At 40.0% G+C, this 22523-nt stretch overlaps 1 protein-coding gene across 2 annotated transcripts in view; it reads left to right on the top strand.

Moving 5' to 3' along the window:
- Window positions 1-21188, top strand: part of SESN3 (sestrin 3) — a 37970-nt gene extending 16782 nt beyond the window's left edge. The window contains exons 2-11 of one of the 2 annotated variants that reach the window (XM_059825824.1): window positions 7302-7367; window positions 10425-10622; window positions 11368-11550; window positions 11947-12183; window positions 13711-13858; window positions 16083-16198; window positions 18605-18795; window positions 19214-19358; window positions 20215-20338; window positions 20666-20680. In XM_059825824.1, the coding sequence (XP_059681807.1) occupies window positions 10428-10622; window positions 11368-11550; window positions 11947-12183; window positions 13711-13858; window positions 16083-16198; window positions 18605-18795; window positions 19214-19358; window positions 20215-20301 (1302 nt within the window). In that variant the 5' untranslated portion in view covers window positions 7302-7367; window positions 10425-10427 and the 3' untranslated portion in view covers window positions 20302-20338; window positions 20666-20680. Of the gene's footprint in view, window positions 1-7301; window positions 7368-10424; window positions 10623-11367; window positions 11551-11946; window positions 12184-13710; window positions 13859-16082; window positions 16199-18604; window positions 18796-19213; window positions 19359-20214 lie in introns of both variants that reach the window. The other variant, XM_059825753.1, reaches the window with a different exon arrangement.
- The last annotated feature ends 1335 nt before the right edge of the window (window positions 21189-22523 follow it).

Raw genomic sequence — 22523 nt, 5'->3', positions numbered from 1 at the left:
GGCACAAGAGATCCCATCCTAAGTTAGACATCCCCTTTCTTTTTTGATTGTAACCAGGGTCCAGCTGGCTAACTCTGATTTGAGTGTCTGTGTTTGGTCAGTTGAGTTTCACCCTCGGTATCTGATAAGGATTGGGGCATGGATAAGAACTCAGATTTTGAGGTTTGGCTTAAATTAGATGGAAGTGAATCTCTAGCAACAAGGAAGTAGAAGAAGTGGATGTTTGTCTCTCATCCTTTGCATGTGTTAATAATCGATGTTTAGGTTTGTCTGTTGGCACATATAATTGAGCAAATCTTCTCATGAAGATCTTTCCATCCTTCTGGTCAGGAGCCTCAGCCTTACTTTCTCATTTAGATGTATTCTGTGCTTCAGTTACATCAACATTAAGTTACAGGTGTGTCTTTTACTTGATATATTCAGGTCTATTCTGATGAAAATGCAAAAGAGAATTTGGGCTTCTTAAATAAAGACGTGTTTTGCAGCACACCCTTTACTCTCATGTTTGACTTGCAGTCCCTGCCTGTCTGCTCCCAATTGCAGTTGAAGATTGGTTTTGGTTAATAGAAATTATCTCCAGGATAGGGAGAACGATGCAACAGAAGTAGGACTAAAATAGGATGTAGATGTCGGCTTTCTTTATGAAAACGGGGATAGGCTTTTCTGCCAGTAACTACATGTTCACTTCTGAGATTTTCTCCCATAGGTTGAGTGTACCAGATATCTTTCAAAGATTGAGGGCAGTTTGGACTTCTGCTGCCTGGCCATCCATCTTGGGTTGGGTAGAAATTCCTGCCCTTTGGTTTCTAATTAGTGTGGATTGTGTTCTTAATAGCTGGTGGAGGCATGGGAATTTGGGATAGGCTTCCTTTTATTGTGTGAAATCCAAAAGGGCTGTAACCTGTTACCAAAGCAAAAGCTCCCCATCAATTGTACTGTGCTGGCTGTCTTCCCAGCTCCTTGCACCACTTCATCAGCTGGTAGGCGCAAAGATGCCAAATTCTTAATATTAAAAGTGACTGGTTTAAGTATTTTGAAATGCTGTTTCATAAAAAAGATATCCTACTGTTTGACTTCCTCCACTAATTTTCATCTTTATCGCTTAGTTTGCATTTTCAGAGTTGTACAGTCTGTTAAGAGGAAGCAGCCATTGCAAAATCACTTGAAATACCCTTAACAAATGACTCTAGGCTAGGACTTTTACTTCGTGAACTCTTAACATTTTGACATTGTTAGTTCTGAACATCTCTTTTATTGCTTCTGGAGATATGTCCTGGGTTTAATTATAGGAATGGGTCAGTCATAAAGAGGAGTTCTGCACTGTCAGCAAATAAAGTGTTGTGCATCATTCAGATTACTCCTCTTCACATTTTCTCTTTTGTCTTTCGGCTTTTCTTTCTCTGTGGAAATTGTTTTGAAAAACAGGACACCAAAGTTTATCCTTGTAATGTGTATCCAAATTTTTGAAGTTGCAACACAAACTTAATTTGAGATGAATTGCAGATATATTCTGAAGCTATAAAGCTCACGATTTTATTACCTTAGATGCCATAAACAGATTTTTTTCTTTGAAAAATGATGCATCAATAAATGTTTATCAATAGATTTCAAAATTTCACAGCTTTGATGAATATACTTTTTTGTTCTTGTCAATCAGAACCTCCCAGGAGTACTATCATGTGAAGGCAAGTAAACTGTCTATTGGTTTTCCTTTTAGTCAGCAAGACTATGTGTAGCTTTAAATACTATATTAATCCTCTGTGAATTTATGAAAAGTATTAAAGTTTCCACCTAAAATGAATTGGATGCGTCCTAAACTTCTGCCGCATTTCTAAACTGCTCTTCCTCTGACAAAGTTAGGTGGATAAATTAAAATGCAACTTGCCATATGCAGAAATAAACAAAATCCCTCTCACATTCTAAGGAAGGGTTTGAATAATAGTAGAAACTAAGATACAATCAGTGTTCAGATAATTTTTTTTTTTATGCTTTCTTCTGTCTTCGGCAAGGGTAGAATGAGCAGACGGTCCAGTATAATTGTAAAATTGTGTTAGGCATTAATGAAGCCCAGAGTATTTGGCTGTGATCAGAGCAAATGGAGGTGGACACTGCCCCGGGATCTAAGAACCAAGAGTGGAAATGTGTTCATTAAGCAATAACGGGGGTAGGAGAAGCCCGTTTGTAGGTAGGAGCAGCAAATAAAACTGCCTGGGCCATGTGAACTAAAATACAAGGCATTTGTGTGTGCCAGACTGAAAACCAAAAATGGGCTCTGTAGCATCAAGTCCATGAGATTGAACTGGCGTATTTTGAAGAACTCTAAGATAAATCTGAGACTGGGACAAAATCGATCCCTTTGGGGAAATTCAGCCCCAGAGAGGGAGTCCTAAACCCAGTTCTCCACTCCCACCCTCAGTGTCCAAACACCTGGTACAGCCAGCAAAGCCCAGCAGGTAACCTGGCTCACCAGTCACTAGGTTTGAGGGTAACCCAAACCACACTCCAGGTGCTGTGACCAGTGCCACAGTGCCCAACACCTGCTTTAAGTACCATTTAAGATGCTTAAGGGTATCCAGGCCATCCATAGGGGCTGGCAGATGCTATACGTACCTATGAGAAGCCCATTCCCCTCTGGGGCGGTAGTCGGATGCCAAACAGGAGACTCCAATGAGGCTTGAATGGCGCTTAACTCCTGGTTCTAATGGCAATGCACCTTGCTCTCACTTTCTGCTGGAGGAGTTTAGGCACCTCATAGAAATGGAGACGTCTCCAGGTAGGTGTCCCAATGATGTACTTGACTCCAGATTATTGCCACAGATGATAATGTGTGTTGTAAAGAGATAGACTACTGAATTTAATAACAAAGATCATTAGAAATGCTAGATAGTAGCAAAATTGTTTGTAGGTTATAATGTAAGACAAGATCTAATAAATAAGAAATACATACGCATCCCCTTCCCCTCTAAAAAAATTCCTGTTTCTTTAGGAAAAAGAGTTTGTTCCTCAAGAGAAGCTAATTTTGGGCTGCCCTTAGGATTTATATTTGATCTAGTGCTGTTTATTATCCTGATGTCTTTATAGTGGTGGCCATTTTTGTCAGAGTGGAGGCTCAGAGGCCCTTCATGGGTGTTTCGTGGCTGCATGTAGTGCTCTGGGAGTTCACAGGGACACAAGTGGCAGCATTGCCATGGCTTGCAGAATTCCCTCTTGAGGTGCAAAATGTTTCTTCCTGGTGATTTTTTTTTTTTTCCCCCAGTCACAGCATGACCACCTTGATGTCAAGTTCAGAATGAATTAGCTTTTATGTGCCACGTGCGTGAGAAGCCCCCGTACACCCGCATCAGTGCGACCACTTGCTTCTCGCCTGTGCTTTCTGCGTTCGTGGGTATTCAAAAGTACTTCCCAAACCACCTGTTCCATCAGCCCTGCCAGCTAGCGGCTTCATTCTCAAATAAAACCACCTCCTTTTTGCAGCTTGCTAAAAATAGTAGTTTCTTTAAAGCCTGAGGGCACGGTGACTCATGTGATAGCAAAGAGGAAGAAGGGTTATTTCTTTTGCTTTAGGCTTTGGGAGGAAAGCCGATGTGCTGCTTCAGCACCAGCCGGGCTTCTGCTTGCTCCCGCTTGGGCTTCACGGCCGCGTTGCCAGCCGAGTGGCTCTGGCATCCCTTCCTTTGCCACGGCAACCCAGCAGCTATTTGAGATGCAGGTGCCATGTCCCAGTGCCCGCAGCCTCTTGGCTCTGGAGGGAAGGTGCACGATCACTGCCACGACTAAAAATAAACCCGTGAGACAGCAAGTCGCAGCTTTTGGCTCTGGGGCGTTTGGGCAGATCATGCCCAAGGATGAAGGTGTTTCTTGCAAATTATAGACATGCAAATGGGAAATGGTTCCACTTCTTCACTGTTAAAATTCCTGATACTTAGCTCTCGACACCATTCCAAGTGCAGCTTAAGGAGGGAAAGCGAGACACAGATAAAGCTTGCTCAGGCCTGTTTTTTCATTAATTCCTGCAGCAGCTCTCCTGTGGTCTGCAGAGGTCTCGTTCTGCTGTCTGACGTCGCAGCGTGCTACTGCAAAACCCGTTTTAGGCACTCACTTGCAATGGCCCCTCTCCCAGTAACCTGCCCAGGCTCAGGTTTCTCTGTTTATCTTTGAAGCTCTTCATAACCTTTCTCCTTCTGAAGAAGCACCCCAAAAAAAGGCTCTAGTTTTAACATGTGGAATTGGTTGGAAACCTTTTAAGATAACTTAGTCATACTCCAGCAATGCGTTTCTGGAGGAACATGAAGCAGAATATGGCTGGTATATGTGCGTATGGCATTTTGGTTGCTGAGCAACCTGTTTCTTGCTCAGCCATTTAGCATAAGAATCCAGGTTCAAATAAGATGTTAGGGACCCCATCTGACTTAGCTATAGCTAGCGTAACCTGCAGAGACTAGTTGGACAGGAAAACAAACCCGCTTTCTTGGGAAACAAGAAGCTTTGCAAGGACTTTCACCGTAAAGGACGATACATATGCAATGTTGCTTTGTAATTCCCGTACATAGTTTTTCATATTTGGAACCTTGTGTAGACCTTAAATCACTGCTCTAGATAAAGTGCGCTCAGAAACAGTGGTTCTTACTAACAGTTTGACAAAGCCAACGTTATCTTTATTAATGCTTGTAAACTTCCCATCTTTTTATTAATAGCATCCTGAGAATTTGTGCAACCAGATGATGTTTGCTCCTTTTCTTCCGACAAGCTTGTTTTAACCAGTTTTAATAAAATAAAAGCTTTGGCGTGAAAGCAAAATAATCTTTCATCTTGATGGAAGGGAAGAGTATACACTTCTAATATAGAAAAAACCCAGGTCCCTGAAAGTGTGCTGTGATTAGACTCACCAACTTGAATTACCATGTTTGGGGTTTTGGTTTTTTGTTCTTTTTTTGGCTGTTTGTCTGTTTTTTTCCAGGCTTCTGTTTTTTAGAACTACCGCCACCCAAAAGGAGCTGGGTTTTGTCCTTTTTGTAGTATATTTAATGCACCTCCTTTTTCATGTCTGACCATCTCCTTGGCTTTCTGTCATCATTCACAGGAATTAATTGGAGCTACTTGCCTATGTTCATCCACCCAAGTACCGTTTCCTCCTTTCCTTCTCAGCAGTAGCTTATCTGCAGGGTCAAAGGAGTAATAGCAGTCACACTGAATGGGGAAACAGGGGAAAAGAGCCCAGATCCTGCTAGAAGAAGCATATGCAGTTTTTTGCCCTGGTCTGGCCTTGAGGACCAGCTTTGCAGAGCCTGAAGAAGCAGGGTATAGGTCAGAGAGCAAGACGGAGAAGGCAGGGGTTCAGCTCTGGTTTATACCCACGCTCCAGCCAGAGCTGACAGTTTGCAGCTGTCCAAGTCATCTCTCTCACACAAGCTGTTTCCTCCAGAATTGTTCAGTATGAAATGAAGGTTTTAAACTCTAATATCCAGATAACCTTCACAAAATAAATAAAATGCAACCTTATCATAATCTTGGAAAGCATTTCTTTTTTTAATGTTGGCAGAAATGACTGGCTGCTAGCAAGATTGTGTATTTAAAGCTTGAAGACATCTTCCTGTGCCTTGTGTAGCTGTGCAAGTAAGGGGTTGCATGTGCAGATATCCTGTCTGTCTACAGCCTTTTTTCTTAGTTTAGACTGAGTACATTTAATTCATAAGAAGTATTTTACGGAGTTTTGGGGCTGTGACAGCAGGCAGCGGTTGCAGTAAGTTGTCTCCTGGCTGCTGGGCTTCACACAGTACATCCAACTTACTCTGCATCTTGTAACAGCTAATTGTTCCAAAGTCACAAATCTAATTGTCCTGCGAGAGTTTGCTTTGGAACATCTTTCCTGAATAATCACTGCTGATTTTTGCGTGTTTTTTCATAATCTAATTTAGAAAGGACAGGATGTTTTTAAGGAGCAGGACAATAGTTACGCAGCTCCAGTGGCTTCGTTTTCCTGTGTGGAAATCGGTGACACGCTCCTTCTGGGACCGGCGCTGCTGTTTGTGCACGTGGCGGTTAAGCTTAAGCCCCCCCGGTAGAGTTATTTAAGGGTCATTTGTTATGGAAAACCTCGGACTTTTATGTTAGGGGCACAAAATATTTAGTATGCAAATCCTGTACTGCTGTTGATGGATAACTTATTAAGAGTCACCAACGCTGCGATGCAATTAGGGACTTGCGAAAGTGTGCAGCCATAGTTTCCAGACAGGTGGAATATAACCATAAAGAGGAAAAGAAGAAAAGACAAGAAGCAACGACTTTAAATTACTGCAAGGGAAATTCAGGTTAGACATTAGGAAATCTTTCTAGCAGTCTGAGGCGTTAGTCCCTGAAATAAACGGCCCAGGGAGACAGAGGAACCTCCAGGAGGTTCTTTAAGAGGAGGTTGGACCAACGTTGGTTGGGAATGATGTGGACAGTGCTGGTCCTGCCCCTGGTGAACCAGAGGAGCAGGCAGCCTCCCCAGGTCCCCTTCACCCCTCTGGCTATCAGTGGCCTCGCTGTGAGAGCCTCCGCAGTTTATCTTAGTTCAATTTCTCATCCCTAATAAATCAAAAAAGTCCTCTGGCTCTTGTTACGCTATCAGCCTGTTCTGGACTAAATATATCATCCTCAAAGGGCGTTTCGTGACTTCTAGCTGGGGTTTGCACACCAAGGCTTGTACCGTGTGTGGTGTTCTTCTCCAGGCTTGGCAGCTGAGCGAGGCGGCCGTTTCATCAGGTTTCTAGAATGAGTCTTTAATTGGGTCTTGCTGGTTTGCGTGGAGGGGGTGACGGCGCTTTTCATGCAAGTATTTGGCGCACAAAGCGCTTAGACTCTTCTCAACACTGAGAATCTCATTAGATGCTGATATTGAAGAAAACAGCTTCTTGCTTATAATTTCCCGAGTGTGGCCTTTGTGCGTATAGTGAGAGATTTTTTCCCCTCCACTTCCTGAACTTCCAGTAAATGGCTAATTTTAGCATCATGGCAAATGTTTTATTGCTGTTGTCTCTGTATCTTCAAGCTGGTCAATAAAACAATCAGGATTAGATTGGGGGGAGTTTCTGTCTTGTCCCTTGCCAAAATTGGTGCCGTTCATTCGCACAGAGTACAGGGGATGCAAAGCTGATCTAACCGATGTGGTGTGATGGCTTCACCTTCTCAGTGGGGCTGTAAAACACCCAGGTGGCCTTGGGAGGAGAACTGAATCCAAGCCTTGAAGATCTCATCTTGCAAGATAAAGCAAGTTAATATGTTATTCCTGACGCTGATCGAATTACGTGACTGTTTTGCAGGAAAAAAGAGTACAAGTCTCCCCGCCGTTGACAAGAGGACCAAGTGCCTTTATACCAGAGAACGAAGTAAGTTTGCAGTTAGCTGGGCTGGGCGGGCGGTAGCTTTTAAAATGGAAATACTGAAGGATGGTTTTATGATCCTGCTTGCCAAGTGGTACCCGGATGAGCCCCTTTGCGAGGAAAAGCGATGATACCTCCAGAGCAGGCCCCAGTGGGTAAGAACCACCCTGCCTTTTCACACCAGTGCTGCCGTTTGACATCTTTTTGGTCACCAGCACTCCCGGAGTGCTCTGCTCTTCTCATGGGGGATGACCACTTACTGCTCTTAGTGCCAGGCCTAAGGGGAGGACTATCCAGTGTTGCAGCAGTATGACTATGTAACTCTCAGGGCAATGTCTGGCCTTCAGTTTGAGAGAACCTGAAAATATGACTAACTCCCTAGACTGTAACTGTGGCTCTTGAGAGAATTTATGGTTGAAAGATATGGTTTGACTTCAAACTCAAGATTTCTGCCCATGATTTAATGTTCAACTTAAACCTTGATTTGCAGTTTGCTGCAGTAAGTAGAAATTTTGCTGTGGTGGTGTTCTCTGTGATCTCAATCTTCACAGAGTATTATGTATTGATTAGTTAATTATTTAGATGGCCGACTATAACACCAGGACTTTTTTTTGTTTTGTTTTAAGCAGTTGCTGAAGGCAGATAATTCACATTCTAGAAGGGCCAAAAAGACATTTTGAAAGACGAGATAGCTGCTCTTCTTTGAGTCTTTCTCCATTTATACACCATCAAGGTTTGAATCCAAAAACAGAGAGAGTGTAAAGGCTGGCAACAAGAAAACATAATGAAGCAAAAAGGAGGAGAGGTCAAAAAGCCTTTTAGCCTTTGGAAGAGGGGAGAGAATGAGTTCCAGCCAGCCAAACTTGTGAAGAGGACCTCCCTTTCATACGAAATACGAGATGAAATTGAGATGCCAAACTTTGTAATGACTTAATTTTTCTCAGAAAGTCAATAATTGTATAAAAAGTAGAAAAATAGATATATTTAAAATGGTAACATATTTTGAGAGAATTGTTAATGAATTTATTTCACAGTTGATACGCTTGGTAAAGATGCTAGCCAAGGGTGCAGGAGAAATCACTGAGTAGCTCTCAGGAAGGAGTAACCCCAGCGGTTACCCAGTACAAGCAGGGAACCTCCACCTGTACGGATAAAGCAGCTATTCAGTATCACAAAGAAGTGTTGAATATTGTTTGTTAAGCAAATGGCTACCTTTTCCCCATTACTTGGCATGAAGTAATACAGTGGATAGGAAGGATGTAGTTAGAGATTAGTAACACATTGAATGTCTCACAAATCTTGATAATAACACTGCTCGCGTTAATGCCTGCTTTATTGTCGTAATGGAAGGAATATGGACAGAGCAATAACAACTTAATTGTAAAGGTTCCTGTTAAAGTGCCGTAAGGCTTTACAAGCAGAATAAAAAAACATGTTTGTGAATCCATGGATGGTAATAAATCAGGAGAAAGTACATATACAGTATGAAGACAATAGTAATATACATAGAGAGAAAGCTCAGAAGCAATAATGCAGCATATTGCTATGCCTAACATGGCAACAGTGCAGTCCTACAGGACTTTATTTCAATTTTGTCAGCAGAATTTCTTCTCCATAACTTGTACAGTTACAAGGAAAACTCCTGACAAGCTGGAGAAGATTAGAAACCTTACCAGAGACACGAAAAGTACGATTTCCCCAAGAAACTACTAAATGAGGCAAAGGTTTCTTATATACGTGGGAGAGACACTTGCTGAAGAATAAGGGGAACTCCTTGGAGTGGAGTGAGGGTTATACTGTAATAAGTGAGATAAAATGATCTCTAATGTGTGTATAAACTTCCGATGGTAAGGAAAACTGAGGAGGCATCATTTTGGGTACAAAACCCAGAAAAACTGTCATAGTGAAGAGCTACACATGTAAAAATGATGGAGCTGCCTAACTGCGTAGCTGCTGCTTCTCTTTCTTTCTGGGCCCACAAATGAAAACAGAGAAGTACAGTGGTGAGAACTGAAAATGTAGTATGTTGTTCCTGTTTCTTTTTATGTAACTTCTATATAAGATGTGATGGAAAAATATTTGAGACATGGTCCATTCACCAGCCCATTATAAAGAAGGAAAACGTATTTTAAATAGAATATTTCAGCAAAAGCATTGTGTCTTCTTGGTTTTAGGCACTTTCTATCTTCATGTGCAGTAAACCAGCTAAAATGCTTTCTCATTTCATAGTGTTTTCAATAGTAAGCTGGGTGGTTTAATGCTGTGCAGTCTCAGAATAAATACTGGGTATTCTACTCTTGTGCTTGTAACTTCAGTGGTGAACATGTTGAGAATGGCTGGTCTTGGTGATAAACACTGAGTAATAGCACTAATACTGTGTCAGGGCTTGCAATGCAAGAGGTACTTACTCTTTTTGTTGTTTCATTTCATCTTATGCCCAAGGTTTGGATTGGTTGGAATAATTAAAGAACAGCTTTTGTTTAAAGAAAGCATTAAATTTCTATTCTAAATAATACTTGAATGTTACGGACAAATTAGCATTTGATCTCCTCTTCAATTATACAAGCACAGAAGGGGTAGATTGCCAGGCTGTTTCTATAATTTGGTTACATAACCCAGTTCCTCTCCATTAATTTTGAAATTGGTTTTAGGGCTGAATGCTCGAGTGGTGTGTGTCTATACAGGCTGACTTCCATAAAGACTTTACTTTCCATTTAGCTCTTGCTTACTTCCAGCTCTCTGCACAGATTTGACTTCAAGCATTTGTGAGTTTAGCTGATTTGGAAAGATCTACAGAAAAATGTTTTTGGTTTTTGTAGAAACATATTAAAATAACAAAAGTACAGTGTAAAGTGCTTTTCAGTTCTCAGTATACAAATAGCATCTGAGCGTGTGTATTTGCACACATGCAAGTATGTATATTTACAAATACACATCCGGATCTCCAGCATTGCCTTTAAGTTTATGCTCAATCAAACCTTTCATACTGCAATATGTTTCTCTCCAGGGCTAAAGCTGGAGAAAATCTCGTTCTCTGTTAAGTTTGTCCATCTTATTTTTAAGGTTATGCAAGCAAATGGTTTGGATGAACGTACTAATCTTCTTGTGGAAGAATACTCTACGTCTGGTCGCCTGGACAACATCACACAGGTCATGAGTATTCATACTCAGTACCTGGAGTCTTTCCTCCGCAGCCAGTTCTATATGTTGCGCATGGATGGGCCCCTTCCTTTGCCCTATAGGCACTACATTGCTATAATGGTATGTAACAACAGACTATATATTTTCTCCTGCAACCTTGGCTTTTGTGTTAAAAAAAAAAAAAAAAGGGCTTTAGAAAGGAGAGACTAGTGTGATATTTTCGCAGGGGGTGAATTTTTGTAGTTATTTTTCATCAGAATAAAGCATGCCTACAGAACAAAGCATGCCTAGTTAGAAGGTTTACAATGAGAAGGGAGAATTGGCAACGTACGTGTTTCCCTGTTTCCCACAGCGATACTCTTCTCACATGCCCACGAGAGTGAGGTTTTACAGAGAGCAGTTAAAACTGTGTAACCTTATTTCTGGACATTTAACCATCAATGTGGAGTGAGATGAAGTGGACTGAAGTCACAACAAATTCCAGGTGGACACTAGGAAAACAATTTTTACCATGAGGATGTTGAGATATTGCAACAGGAGCCAAGAGAGGTTGTGTGATCTCCAAGGATGGAGATCTTGTCTGAGCAAGGCTCCAAGCAACCTGATCTAAGTCAGCCCTACTGTGAGCAGGGAGTTGGACCAGATCTCCTCTAGAGATCTTTTCCAACCTAAATTAGATTCTACGATTCAGAGTAAAGTAATCAAATGTATTTTTATTGGAGAATCCTCCATACTGTATAGAAATGCACGACCCTTTGGAATGAAACTGTATTTTTGTTTTGTGTTAGTAACCTGTCTTCCACCTGTAGCAAAATCAGATTGCATGCTAATGTGCTGCCCTTTTCACTCTGTTTAATTATTCCAGGCTGCAGCCAGACATCAGTGTTCCTACCTAATAAATATGCACGTTGATGAGTTTTTGAAGACCGGCGGGATTGCAGAGTGGTTGAACGGTTTAGAATACATTCCTCAAAGACTGAAAAATCTGAATGAAATAAACAAACTCCTTGCACACAGGCCCTGGCTAATCACGAAAGAGCACATTCAGGTACCTGTTAAGTCGTGCCCTGTAATAGCAGTAAATGTCCGGTAGTAAGAACTGCTAAGAACTATGCAAGTGTCTGGTTAGGCTTCATTACCTTGAGTTAAAAAATTCAGGGAAGTACTAGAGCATTGAATAAGCCAATAAATTCTTCTGTGTGACAAAGCCAACAAGATTTACTTTTCAGGAATAGCAATGGCTAAAATAACCCCAAAAGAAAAGAGGTAATATATTAGATGTCTCTTTTTTTAATCCAGTGGGAGTTTGTGTGCTCTTTGTTCTTCCAATAATGGTATTATTGGAAGAAAAGAATTGATCCCTTTTTAAAATACACAGTGTTTTATAGAAAAGCTGGGAGCCAAAAGAAATTTTATATTTACGCTTCTTTCATTCTCATTTCAGAAACTTGTCAAGACTGGGGAAAATAATTGGTCTCTTCCTGAACTGGTGCATGCTGTTGTCCTGTTGGCACATTATCATGCCTTGGCAAGTTTTGTATTTGGTAGTGGCATTAATCCAGAGAGAGATCCGGATACATCTAATGGAGTCAGACTTATAGCAGTCAACAACTTCTGTGTCTGTGATCTTGCCAATGACAACAACATAGAAAATGCATCCCTCACAAGTAGCAACTTTGGGGTTAGTGTCACAAGAAGATTCTTTTGCTTGCCTCTGTTTTGCATTAGAAAACTTTCTTCCATTCTTTCCTGTTTAAATTTCAGGGTAGTTTGAAAGTTTTTGTCTACTTTACTGGAATGCTTGAGGCTGGTAACTCTTACGTTAGGTCTAGCAGTTTGCAGTGTAATCTATTGAAAGCCACATTGTAATGGTGGATGGTAGTCAGAGCAATGTGATTTTGATAGTTAATCTCACAGCCCATTGGGCAAGACTGAAAGCTTAAAGTCCCAGTTTCTTCAGATAGTGTGTTGCTGACTGGAGCGTTGTGTCATCCATGTTCCTAACATGTGGAATGAAAAAAGAAGTGGAAAAAAAAGAGGTCATAGTAATAATAATTTTGTCTTCAAGGCCGACAATCACAAAACAGGTCAATTCTGAAACACTTCCATGTGTAGATGGGAGGAAATGTCTGAAATAAAATTGCATAATTCTTCACGCTGTTGTTCCAGTCGTGAATCAACCAACAGAGAACTTTGATGACTAGTTAATTAACTTAAAAGTGGAAATTTTTTTCTGAAACTGGCTCTATAATGCTTTGAAGACATGTCCTTGAGTTAATGCCAATTGATGAATTAGCCTCATCGCCTTTGATGGAAGATAGGGATTATGAGCAGAGTCAGTAGATGTATTTTTAAAAATCAGCAGTACAATGTGAACATGTGATCAGTCAGTTCAATTGCTGTATCTGAAATTTCTGGGCTATAAGACATGCTAGCTCAAATCACTGGGGTGTCTTATTCCTCATTTGTAGTGAGCAAAGGGCTGCTGCTGACTGTGCTGCTTGTTAAGCTGTGAGTAGCATACTAGAAAACAATCATAGCTATGGGCAGAAGAACAGAATCAAAAGGAAAAGATGGAAAAGAAAAAACAATTTATCTTTTGAAAGATCTGAATAATAAGTACAGCTCACAGAACCCCAAACCTTGAGGTATTTCTAGTAAAGAGGCCTGAGTTCCTCACAAAAGCAAGAAAAAGGGTCAACATAATGGTTATTTTGATCACATGTAATGAAAAGAAAAAGAAAACACTGATTTGCTGTCTCAGGTTGTGTTCCTGCATTGCTGTGTTGCACTGTATCTCTTCAGAAACATATTTTGCATTATTAATAGACTGAAAAAAGTTACCTTAATATTAAAAATTGTTTTCTGATACACATAGGGTACAAGATGGCTTTTCCTGAGCCATCTGCATGGTGGAATATCTATTATAAGCGACTATGGTTTCCACATTCAAACACCACCTCTTCCGCTGTTAATCCCACTGCAGTAGATGACTGCGATAGGTTAGAGTAACACTTCCCAGCTCCCTTCTTCTCACTGTCTGAAAGGTGTTTGTCTATGCTGTATGTGACAAGATGCATTCTGGCATGAGTTTTCGTGTTTGCTGCTGCTATCTGTTTTTGAGAACGTTTATTGTTGAGCATGAAATCTGAAGATGACACACGTTGTCTATCTTCTAATTTTGCAGAATGTCATGGTGTTTTTGCAGATTGCAGATTCTTTAAGTGAGCTGGAGGCCTTAATGGAAAGGATGAAGAGGCTACAAGAAGATAAAGAGGACGACGAAGCCTCTCAGGAAGAAATGGCAACTCGCTTTGAAAAGGAGAAGAAGGAGAGTCTGCTAGTAATTAGTGGAGGTATTTGTGCTTTTCCAGGTCACATTTGTTTGTGCTTTGTAAGAACGAAACACTTGAGGCCAGTTCAGTGACTACAACTTTTTCTGTCCATTTCTTTATTCTGTCTCTTGGTCTAGTAGGAATGTCGTGGGGGTGGTCCTGTCACTTGATTAATCTGCTTAAAATTTCTTGATTGGCAAATAACCATCCTTTTTGCTGCTTGAAATTTAGATTTGTATATTAAAAAAAAAGCCTGTAGGCTTCTTTAAAAAGTTGGGTATAAATTTCTCTTTCTTTATATGCTCTATATCTTCAAATCAATTCATTCATATAAATATTCAGTAGTGTTTCACAGGTTTAGTTTCTACAGTGCTTAGAACTTCAGTGACACTCATAAGTAGCCTTCAGATACGACATTTAGTTCAGGAAATAGATTGGGATGAGACTCAACTTCTTTACCATTTACTGCCCTCCTGGAAAGGACATTTCTAACGTACCATTCTGAGTGATCATACTGCTGTGCTTTTCCACTGCTTGTGTTGTGATAGAGATTCTTAGCATTTTTTTTTTATTCTTAAATAATGTTCAAAATTCTGAGGTGAAAGCTTATTTTCCAGTATTCTTCATATGCTCTGGAGGCCTTCATCTCTAACGAACCATACCATGAAATCTATTTCCTATGGACAGGAAGGTGGGGGTTTTTTCCAAATAAAGTGTTCAAAGAAAGAATACTATTAAGACAATCAGAATCTCCAACCATTTCCTCATAGTAGAGGCTACTTGAAGATGATAGCTTGTGTCTTTTTAAGAAGTGACCCATACAGTGCCTCCCACTTTACTGACACTGTTCTTTGTGAATTTAGATCTCGGTAGTTTCAGACTAAACATGTTTGAAGGTTTTAGTGCACTGAGCCCAAAAGGGAGGAAGAATGTATTGTGCATCAGCAGAGAGATTGTTTGTGGCTTTCTAGGAACATGCAAAATCTCTGAAAGAAGATACATCCAGCAACATCATGGCTGGATTTTAAGAAACAGACATAGTCCATTCTTGCTCTATTTTTCTTTGGTCAGACACTATCAACAGTGCAGATAAACTGACACCCATTGCAGTTTCAGTATCAAATCAGGACTTCCATGAGTCACTGCAACTTCAGGCATATAAGGAAGAGGTGTTGTTTGGGACAGAAGGGTGTTTTTGATATGGTTGCTGATAGTTTTGTTGACTTTCCTCCCTCTTTGCCTTTTGCTGGTTTGAGTTGAGGAGTTTGTATGTGTTGGGCCTTTACCCTTTCATGAAATTCTCAGGGGAGAGGAGTGTATGTGTGCCGGTTTTTATTCTTTGCTGAGGATTTGCTGTAGCAGATGCTGTGCGAGCTTCTTCCTACGCAGTTATGTTTTGATTGTTTAGTGAGGCAAAGAGGAGATAAAGCACTTCTGCAATTCTTAGATTAACTGACTTTTCAAGGTGCTAACAGTGGACATATGGCAACTGTTCTGTCAATGCATGTGGAAGTGAGCCAGGATTTTAACATCAGGGTCAAATGCAGTCAGCTATGCAGTAGTCAACTTCTGCAGAGGTAGTTACACAATCAAACCACCTGTTTATTCAGGAGGGAAAGATTGATTCCTGATAGAGAACCTGCGCTTGCTTAGTGACACGTTTTGGACCTCTTTGAAGATGCTTAGTTACTAGAGCTTCTGGCAGAATTTCAGCCTGATGTATAAGCTCTTTGCTTTCATATAATCTTCAACTGATATTTACAAGTGGAGTGTTGCATTGCTTTCTGGTTGCTTATACTCCAGGTTACAGAACAGAGCTGGTGTAATACCTGACATCATACCTGTTCAGCATAGCAATCCTCTTGTCAAGGGTACATTTTTCTGTTTCTTACCCTAGCATAATGACTTTACTAACAGGATTCATCTTCCTGATATAAGATACCTAGCCTCCCTCAGAAGTCAACAGAGAGAAAAGCACACCTCCAGACAGAAGTTTAGCCCATACCTTCCCATTTTGTAGAAGTACATTAGATGTCTGGTGTAGGCTGACATTTAGTTGGCTCAATGAAAGGGATGGAGCCCATAGAAGCATATTGGGATTTAAATGTTTCTTTCCTTCATACCGCAATCTTCCTTTTCACAACTTCTAAAATTGTTCTCTAGTCCTATAGTAGAGTGGTAGTTGGAAGTCAGCGCTAACTCATGTGCTTGCCTAAAGCAAAGCATTTTGCTGTTTTATTCACAGCATTTGATGATGAAATAGTTTCTACAGATGTTTCCCGCTATATTGAAGATCCTGGGTTTGGGTACAAAGACTTTGCAAGGCGAGGAGAAGACCATCTCCCAACATTCAGAGCTCAGGTACCATCTCTTTAAAGTACATTCACTCAAAGAATGTTTGTTTATGTCATTACAGAGCAAATAGCGTAAAGCAGTTCTAGTGGGGCACATTTGTTGCATGCTCCTTTTATTCTCCTGGTCCATTAAATAACTCGCAAGCTTCCATAAATCTACCTGAGATGAGTCTTTTAGTATTTGTAAATCTTAGACAAGGGAATATTTAGCTTTCAGTTTTATTCCAATTATAACCAGAATTAATGTTTGAAAACTGTAAAGCATATCACTAAATCTGGAATAAAAGTGAAAGGTAGAAGAGAAAGAATTTATTTTTCTGTCCCTCCAGATGTCGTAGAAAAAAATCCACTGGAAGAACTCTTTATTTCTGTCATTTTATCAGGTATTCTCTGTCCAGTGGTTTTCAATACATAGATGTATGTATGTCTGTGAGAGCGATTTGGTGAGTATCATTCTCATATATGCACCAAATCACTGGATTTTGAATGTCAGAAAAGAAAATGAATTCTTAAATATTATTACCGAAGTTTTTGGCTATATTTGAGTAATATTTATTTATTGCTGTTGAAAGAACAGCATGTACATTTTACCTGTACATTGTCTTACATATTGGCATCTTTTTCCATGACCAGACTCACAAACTTCTTCGTGTAACAGGAGGGACATTCTAGGTGGTTCGTTCCAGCTTATAGAGTAGATTAATCAGCAGTCTGGTAATAAATTGTAAGCAATAGAAAAAATCTTAAACCAAATCGGAGAACTTCAATTAAAAAAACAGTGGGTGCAGGAAAACTTCATGATCAGAAGATGTATCTAAGAGTGTAAAGTGAAGAATCCGTGATCACTCTCAGGAAATGTATTTAGCTATATAGCAGTCTGCTGATCTGGATAATTTACTCTGTGGTCTTTATATGAACCTAAAGTAGGTAGATATTGCCAAAAAGAATAAGGCAGAGTCAGTGCCTATAAATCAAACATTCTGCTTAACTACTTTAGGAGCAGCAGGCTCCCATGGAAAAAAGTTCTACAGAAGTTGAAACTGGAACTAAAACATCTCTGCTCTTAAATAAACAGGACAACTTCTGGCCTACATTCAAAGGAGTCACCTTGATAATTTAACTTCATTAGTATGTCCTACTCTTAAGCAGTTAGATGTATATACCCACAGCCTCCCAAATGCTCTGCTATTAATGCTATTTAAATTGCAGTAGCATCCCAAAACCTGCAATAAATCCAATCCTTACTCTGATAAAACAAGACTGCCTTTATCTCTCTGGGTTTAAATTTACTAATAGAAAAAGGTATTCCATACACAGCAGAATGTCTTTAATATTTTTTTCCCTTTTTCATTGTTAGTATAGATTAACTGCTGTTAGCAAACAGTGCTTTCTCCCTCCTGAGGCTTATGGTTTTCAGAGGCTTTTGAGATGCCCCAGGTGTCCTGGACACCTTTACAGGGCTGGTAGGTACGGCGTATTTCTCACAAGCCTTACAGTCTTTTGGACTGGCAGCTGGAGGCCAGACGTGATGTTGTGGTGCATTTCAGATGTCACTGAATGCCTCTGTTAGGCAGTTGAATATTGTCCTACATACTCTTCCCCACTATCCTAATCAGGGGGCCAATCCAGTAGACGTGCTCTAAAGCGCCTGGGTGAGGACCCTTGCCCAGCAGTACCTTTTGAAAACAGCCAGACACAGAAAGGACGTGGAGATGATGCCCTCAATTGTAAAGATGGCATCAGTGATTGAATGATTGAACACTTGCCAAGGATGTGGGCAAACTAACATGTTCTGTATAACCGCAGCGTGGAGAGTGGTTGCACACTGCTCTGAAGCAGGGTTGTTCTCTGCTGCTGATGCTGTGCCACCCCTCTGCAAAGATTTCCCATTCCTGATATGACAGGCGAGCTTTTATCTTTGCAATCCAGGTGCTTGTCTGAGACCAAAGCAGCCTGGATTTTATTAGTTTGTTCAAGGACGGTTCAGCACTTTACCCAATGAGTGTATGTCCTGGGTGGAAGTAAATACTCCATCTCTGCTCAGAGCTAAGCAATCAAAGCCGCCAAGAGGAACACATTTTTAAACTTACAGGCCCATCCCACATAGAATGATACTGGTCGGAGCGGCACAGCAGACAGTGGAAAATTGCCTCAATGCTTCAAGAGAAGCTTGGGTTTTTTCTCCTGTAGGCTAATGATATCCAGCTGGAGGTGGGGTGTTGCAACATGATATTCATTGCCAGGAAGTCTGGAGGAATGGAGCAGGTGATATGGATGAAGGATTCAAAATGCAAATTTTTTAAAGAGCATAAAGTTATAACTAGCAGACAACAAAAACTATTGAGCTATAGAGAGGATCAGATAGGGACTTCACTTCTTTTGTACATTTATATATTTCCTTCTCTTCCTGCAGGACTACACGTGGGAAAATCATGGCTTTTCCCTTGTAAACAGGCTTTATTCTGATATTGGGCATCTCCTCGATGAGAAGTTTAGGATGGTGTATAACCTCACGTATAACACTATGGCAACACATGAAGATGTTGATACAACTACGCTAAGAAGAGCTTTATTTAACTATGTCCACTGTATGTATGGAATCAGGTATGGATGAAAATCCCCTGGCTTAGGGAGTGCATTTTAAACTGTGTAAAGAGAATGAAAAATGAAGCATGTGAAAAGCATGGTTTTAGACTCCGGGTGTTGAAGTGGAGGTGATGCCTCAGTCTGGAATTTAGAGTGGTTTTGCTGGCATATCAGTATAACTTTTGCTTCCAGTGGAGAAAATGATCATGAATCAGGATGGAAATTATTACAGAATTGTCTTCTCTGAAGCCAGCCTGTATCCTTTGTTCAGAACAGACAACATTGAAGTACTAAGCCTTTCAGATCCTCTTGTTAGCAGGTGGTTTTCTAGCATGTATAATAAATGCTCCAATTCCCAAACTTAAGAACATAATGCTGCAAAAGACCATGCTTTTAAAAACTTATATCCAACAGAGTGATTGCCTGTGTTATTTAGGTATGATGACTATGATTATGGAGAAGTTAATCAGTTACTTGAACGCAGCCTGAAGGTTTACATAAAGACAGTGACCTGCTACCCAGAGAGAACTACCAAGCGCATGTACGATAGTTACTGGCGTCAGTTCAAGCACTCGGAGAAGGTACGTATTTCAAAGCCAAGCTGGCTTCACAGAGACCCCCATGCTGTTTAAAAATGAAAATATGGCGACACCCAAGAATGGCAGTATCTGTCAAATGAACTGTTTTTAACCAGAGAAAAACAAATGAGATTAATTCATTGAGTGTTAGAGATCAATTTTACAAAACAATTTCTTAGACTACTGGAAATACTGATTCTTTTTTTGTTACTATTTTGAGTGACTTCTCCATAAAATTGAACTGACAACTGTAAAAGAAAAGTGAATAAACTTGGGAACGCAGAAGCTGTCAACTATGCCAATACTTGGGATATGGGGATCAAAAAAGACCCTAACTCATATATATATATATATATGAAAAAAAAAATATATATAAAAAAATATAAAAATCTTCATGGTGCATGGTGTTTTTCATCAATAAAAATGTCAACATGTCTTCAGATATCCAAGTTAAACGCTTCCTGACAAGGGTTCAGCGCCTGTTAGCCTATCTGGCATGTAAACTATTCCTTATTCTGTGCTCCTACATAGCAGTCACAGGTTGTAGTAAAGAAAACAAAATATAATTCATAAAGAACTAATACCATTAGGATACAAAAACAGTTTTATTGGGACTTCTCAGATGGAAGATTGCTTAAAGCAGCAGTTGAGACTAGTTCCTTGCAGTCCTAGGATGTTGTCTAGTATTGGCATAGTACAGAGCTGTCTCAAGTGGAACTGGAGTCCTGCAGCAGGGTACAGGGAGAAAGGACATAGTTTCTTGCAGTGATACTTTACTAAAGGTTAGAAATTTCAGCCTAAATGAATAAACAATGTTGCATTCAGAGGTGAACTAAATGGCTGATTTAATTTTTAACAGGTTCATGTCAATCTACTTCTAATGGAAGCTCGTATGCAAGCCGAACTTCTGTATGCCCTTCGTGCCATAACTCGTCACTTAACCTGAAGCATTCGCTGGGCAGGAGTAAAGGAGTTTTTACTGAGTATGTAAAGACCTTTTGAAATAGATACACGCCAGAAGCTGTTTGTGATGTAGCATCAGGTTATTCAATTCTCTAGTGTCAAAGTTTAGCCGTGCTTCTTGACGGCTGTAATGTGCAATGACGTGTTTTATTTTCTTGATGCTTAACATTACTAATGATAACAAAAGTAACACTGAGGAGCACTACTCTGCATAGTTTCCGGCTGGCTTTCTGTGCAGTGGTCAGGATCCTGAAACTGTTTTTGTTATATCCAATCCTAGCGCTTTGTTCTTTAAGCACTGGAGTGAAGTGCTTAGAGACTTCTTTTTCCAAGCAATCATTTTTCAGATTAGTGGAGTCCAGCAGAAGATCGTTTCTGCCTGTCCTGAGAACGTACCACCATGTCATGACTCGTGACAGAGACGCGCAGGCTGCGTTGCATTGAATTGCCCACTGGATTCTTCTGTGTCTCCTGGAGACTGCTTGCCAGTCACTGTCTTACTACAGCAATTGAAGGCGATGCGAGATGTGGATAAAAACATTGCGCACACTTTAATGTGAAATTAATCGTGATAAATCCTACAGCATGCTACTGAAGTGTGAAGTTCATCTGCTTTGTCGTGCCCCTTCCCAAGAGAAGAGGCCTCATGATTTGCCATTTCAGCCCCACTTACTGTGTTTCAATCGTGCATAATCTTGTTTTACTGACAGTCACCCTCAGTTGTCCTTAGCAGTACCCATGCTCATCACATGTTGCAGTTTGTTTAGTTGGCACCTATAAAGTTAATACACAGGCTGACCAAAAATAGGGTTGTGGGTTTTTTTGCACTCTCTTCTTTCTCAATGTTTTAACTAAGGAAAGTAAAGGAAGGCTAGCGTATCTGTTCTTTCATATTGGATGTATAGAAATTTATTTCCCATAACTTTTTCATAGCATGAAATTTTAATAGTCAAAGTTTTAAAAGTTTCTATGCATTAGTGTGAGTGAACAAAAGAAAAGTGCAATATTTAAAAAGAAAGCAAGCTTTTTTCCCTATCATGCCACTGCTAAAGTGTCCTTCTTATATAGCCATAAAGAAATTTTAAAACCAAATTTCTTTATTGTCTAAGGCCTAGCAGTTCTGTTTTAGCTTTTATGGCTTAAGACAACCTGATACTGAGATGCCAAAGCATCCCCAAATCAAAGCATTCTTGGACAACAGGTAATATTGGGGAAGGGAAGAAATAAGCTGCCAAAAATGTCACACTTTTGTGCTGTTTTCTGTTGCTTTTGACTAATTTTTAAGAGCACAAAATGTTGATATTTATAGCTTTATTTTGTATTGCATTTAATGAACCAGTGAAGTGCCTAAAGAGATGCTTAAACTTACCCGGTAGGATGCAAGTTGTCACTGCTTCAACTTTTGCCTGTTGGTTTGGACTTCCCGTATTTCTTTGAGGAGGGTGACCTTTGTTTCTGTTGCATACATTCAAAACTAACTGGATAGGTTTATTTGTAATGTTCCATTGGATTGTAGAAGTTAATACAGGATTTTTTTCCACTGGTGATTGCAGAATAGTTTAGAAAAATACTATCATCATTCATATTTTAACACTTTTCATTGACAAAATCATGGACCAGTATGCTACTAGTTTTTTCTTCCCTTTTCCTGATACCTTGCTGTGACTTCGTATGTTGGTTTTTTCGCTTTATCTATCTGTTCCAGATTGGAAAGCTAAATGATTGTACACTTTTCTGCACTTTCAGACTGCAGACTCTGCATGTGAAAACCTTTTGAGGAAGAAATCAGTAATTAATTTTTTTTAATGTAACGTTGGCTCTTTAGAAAACTACCCGATAGACAGCATTGGACTCTCTTCTAGAGAGAGCATTGGGTAAAACATCAGATTTATTTATCTTGTATAGCTAACTGCAAAGATTTCTCAGAAGTGTTGAGATGCTCATGTGTATGAACTTAGATTAACTTTCTAAGTTGTTATGATCCTTTTTCCTCCCTCTTGTGACTGTAGTGGCCATAACTAATGGCTTTTGTGCATAAAACAGTTCTGCTGAGAGAAGTTTTCATGCAATAGTTTTGCTTTTTTCAAGTGATGGGAACTGTACTGTACTTTAAATTCCTCTGCTTTGAAAAGTCAAGTAGTTCTCAAGAAGCACAGCTGAGCTCTGGAAAGGAGGTGAAACTAGATTTGTGTAACTAATATGACG

This window comes from Gavia stellata, chromosome 1 (genome assembly GCF_030936135.1).
Source record: "Gavia stellata isolate bGavSte3 chromosome 1, bGavSte3.hap2, whole genome shotgun sequence".
NCBI classification, from domain to species: Eukaryota; Metazoa; Chordata; class Aves; order Gaviiformes; family Gaviidae; genus Gavia; species Gavia stellata.
This window is presented reverse-complemented; position numbering and strand designations above follow the sequence as displayed.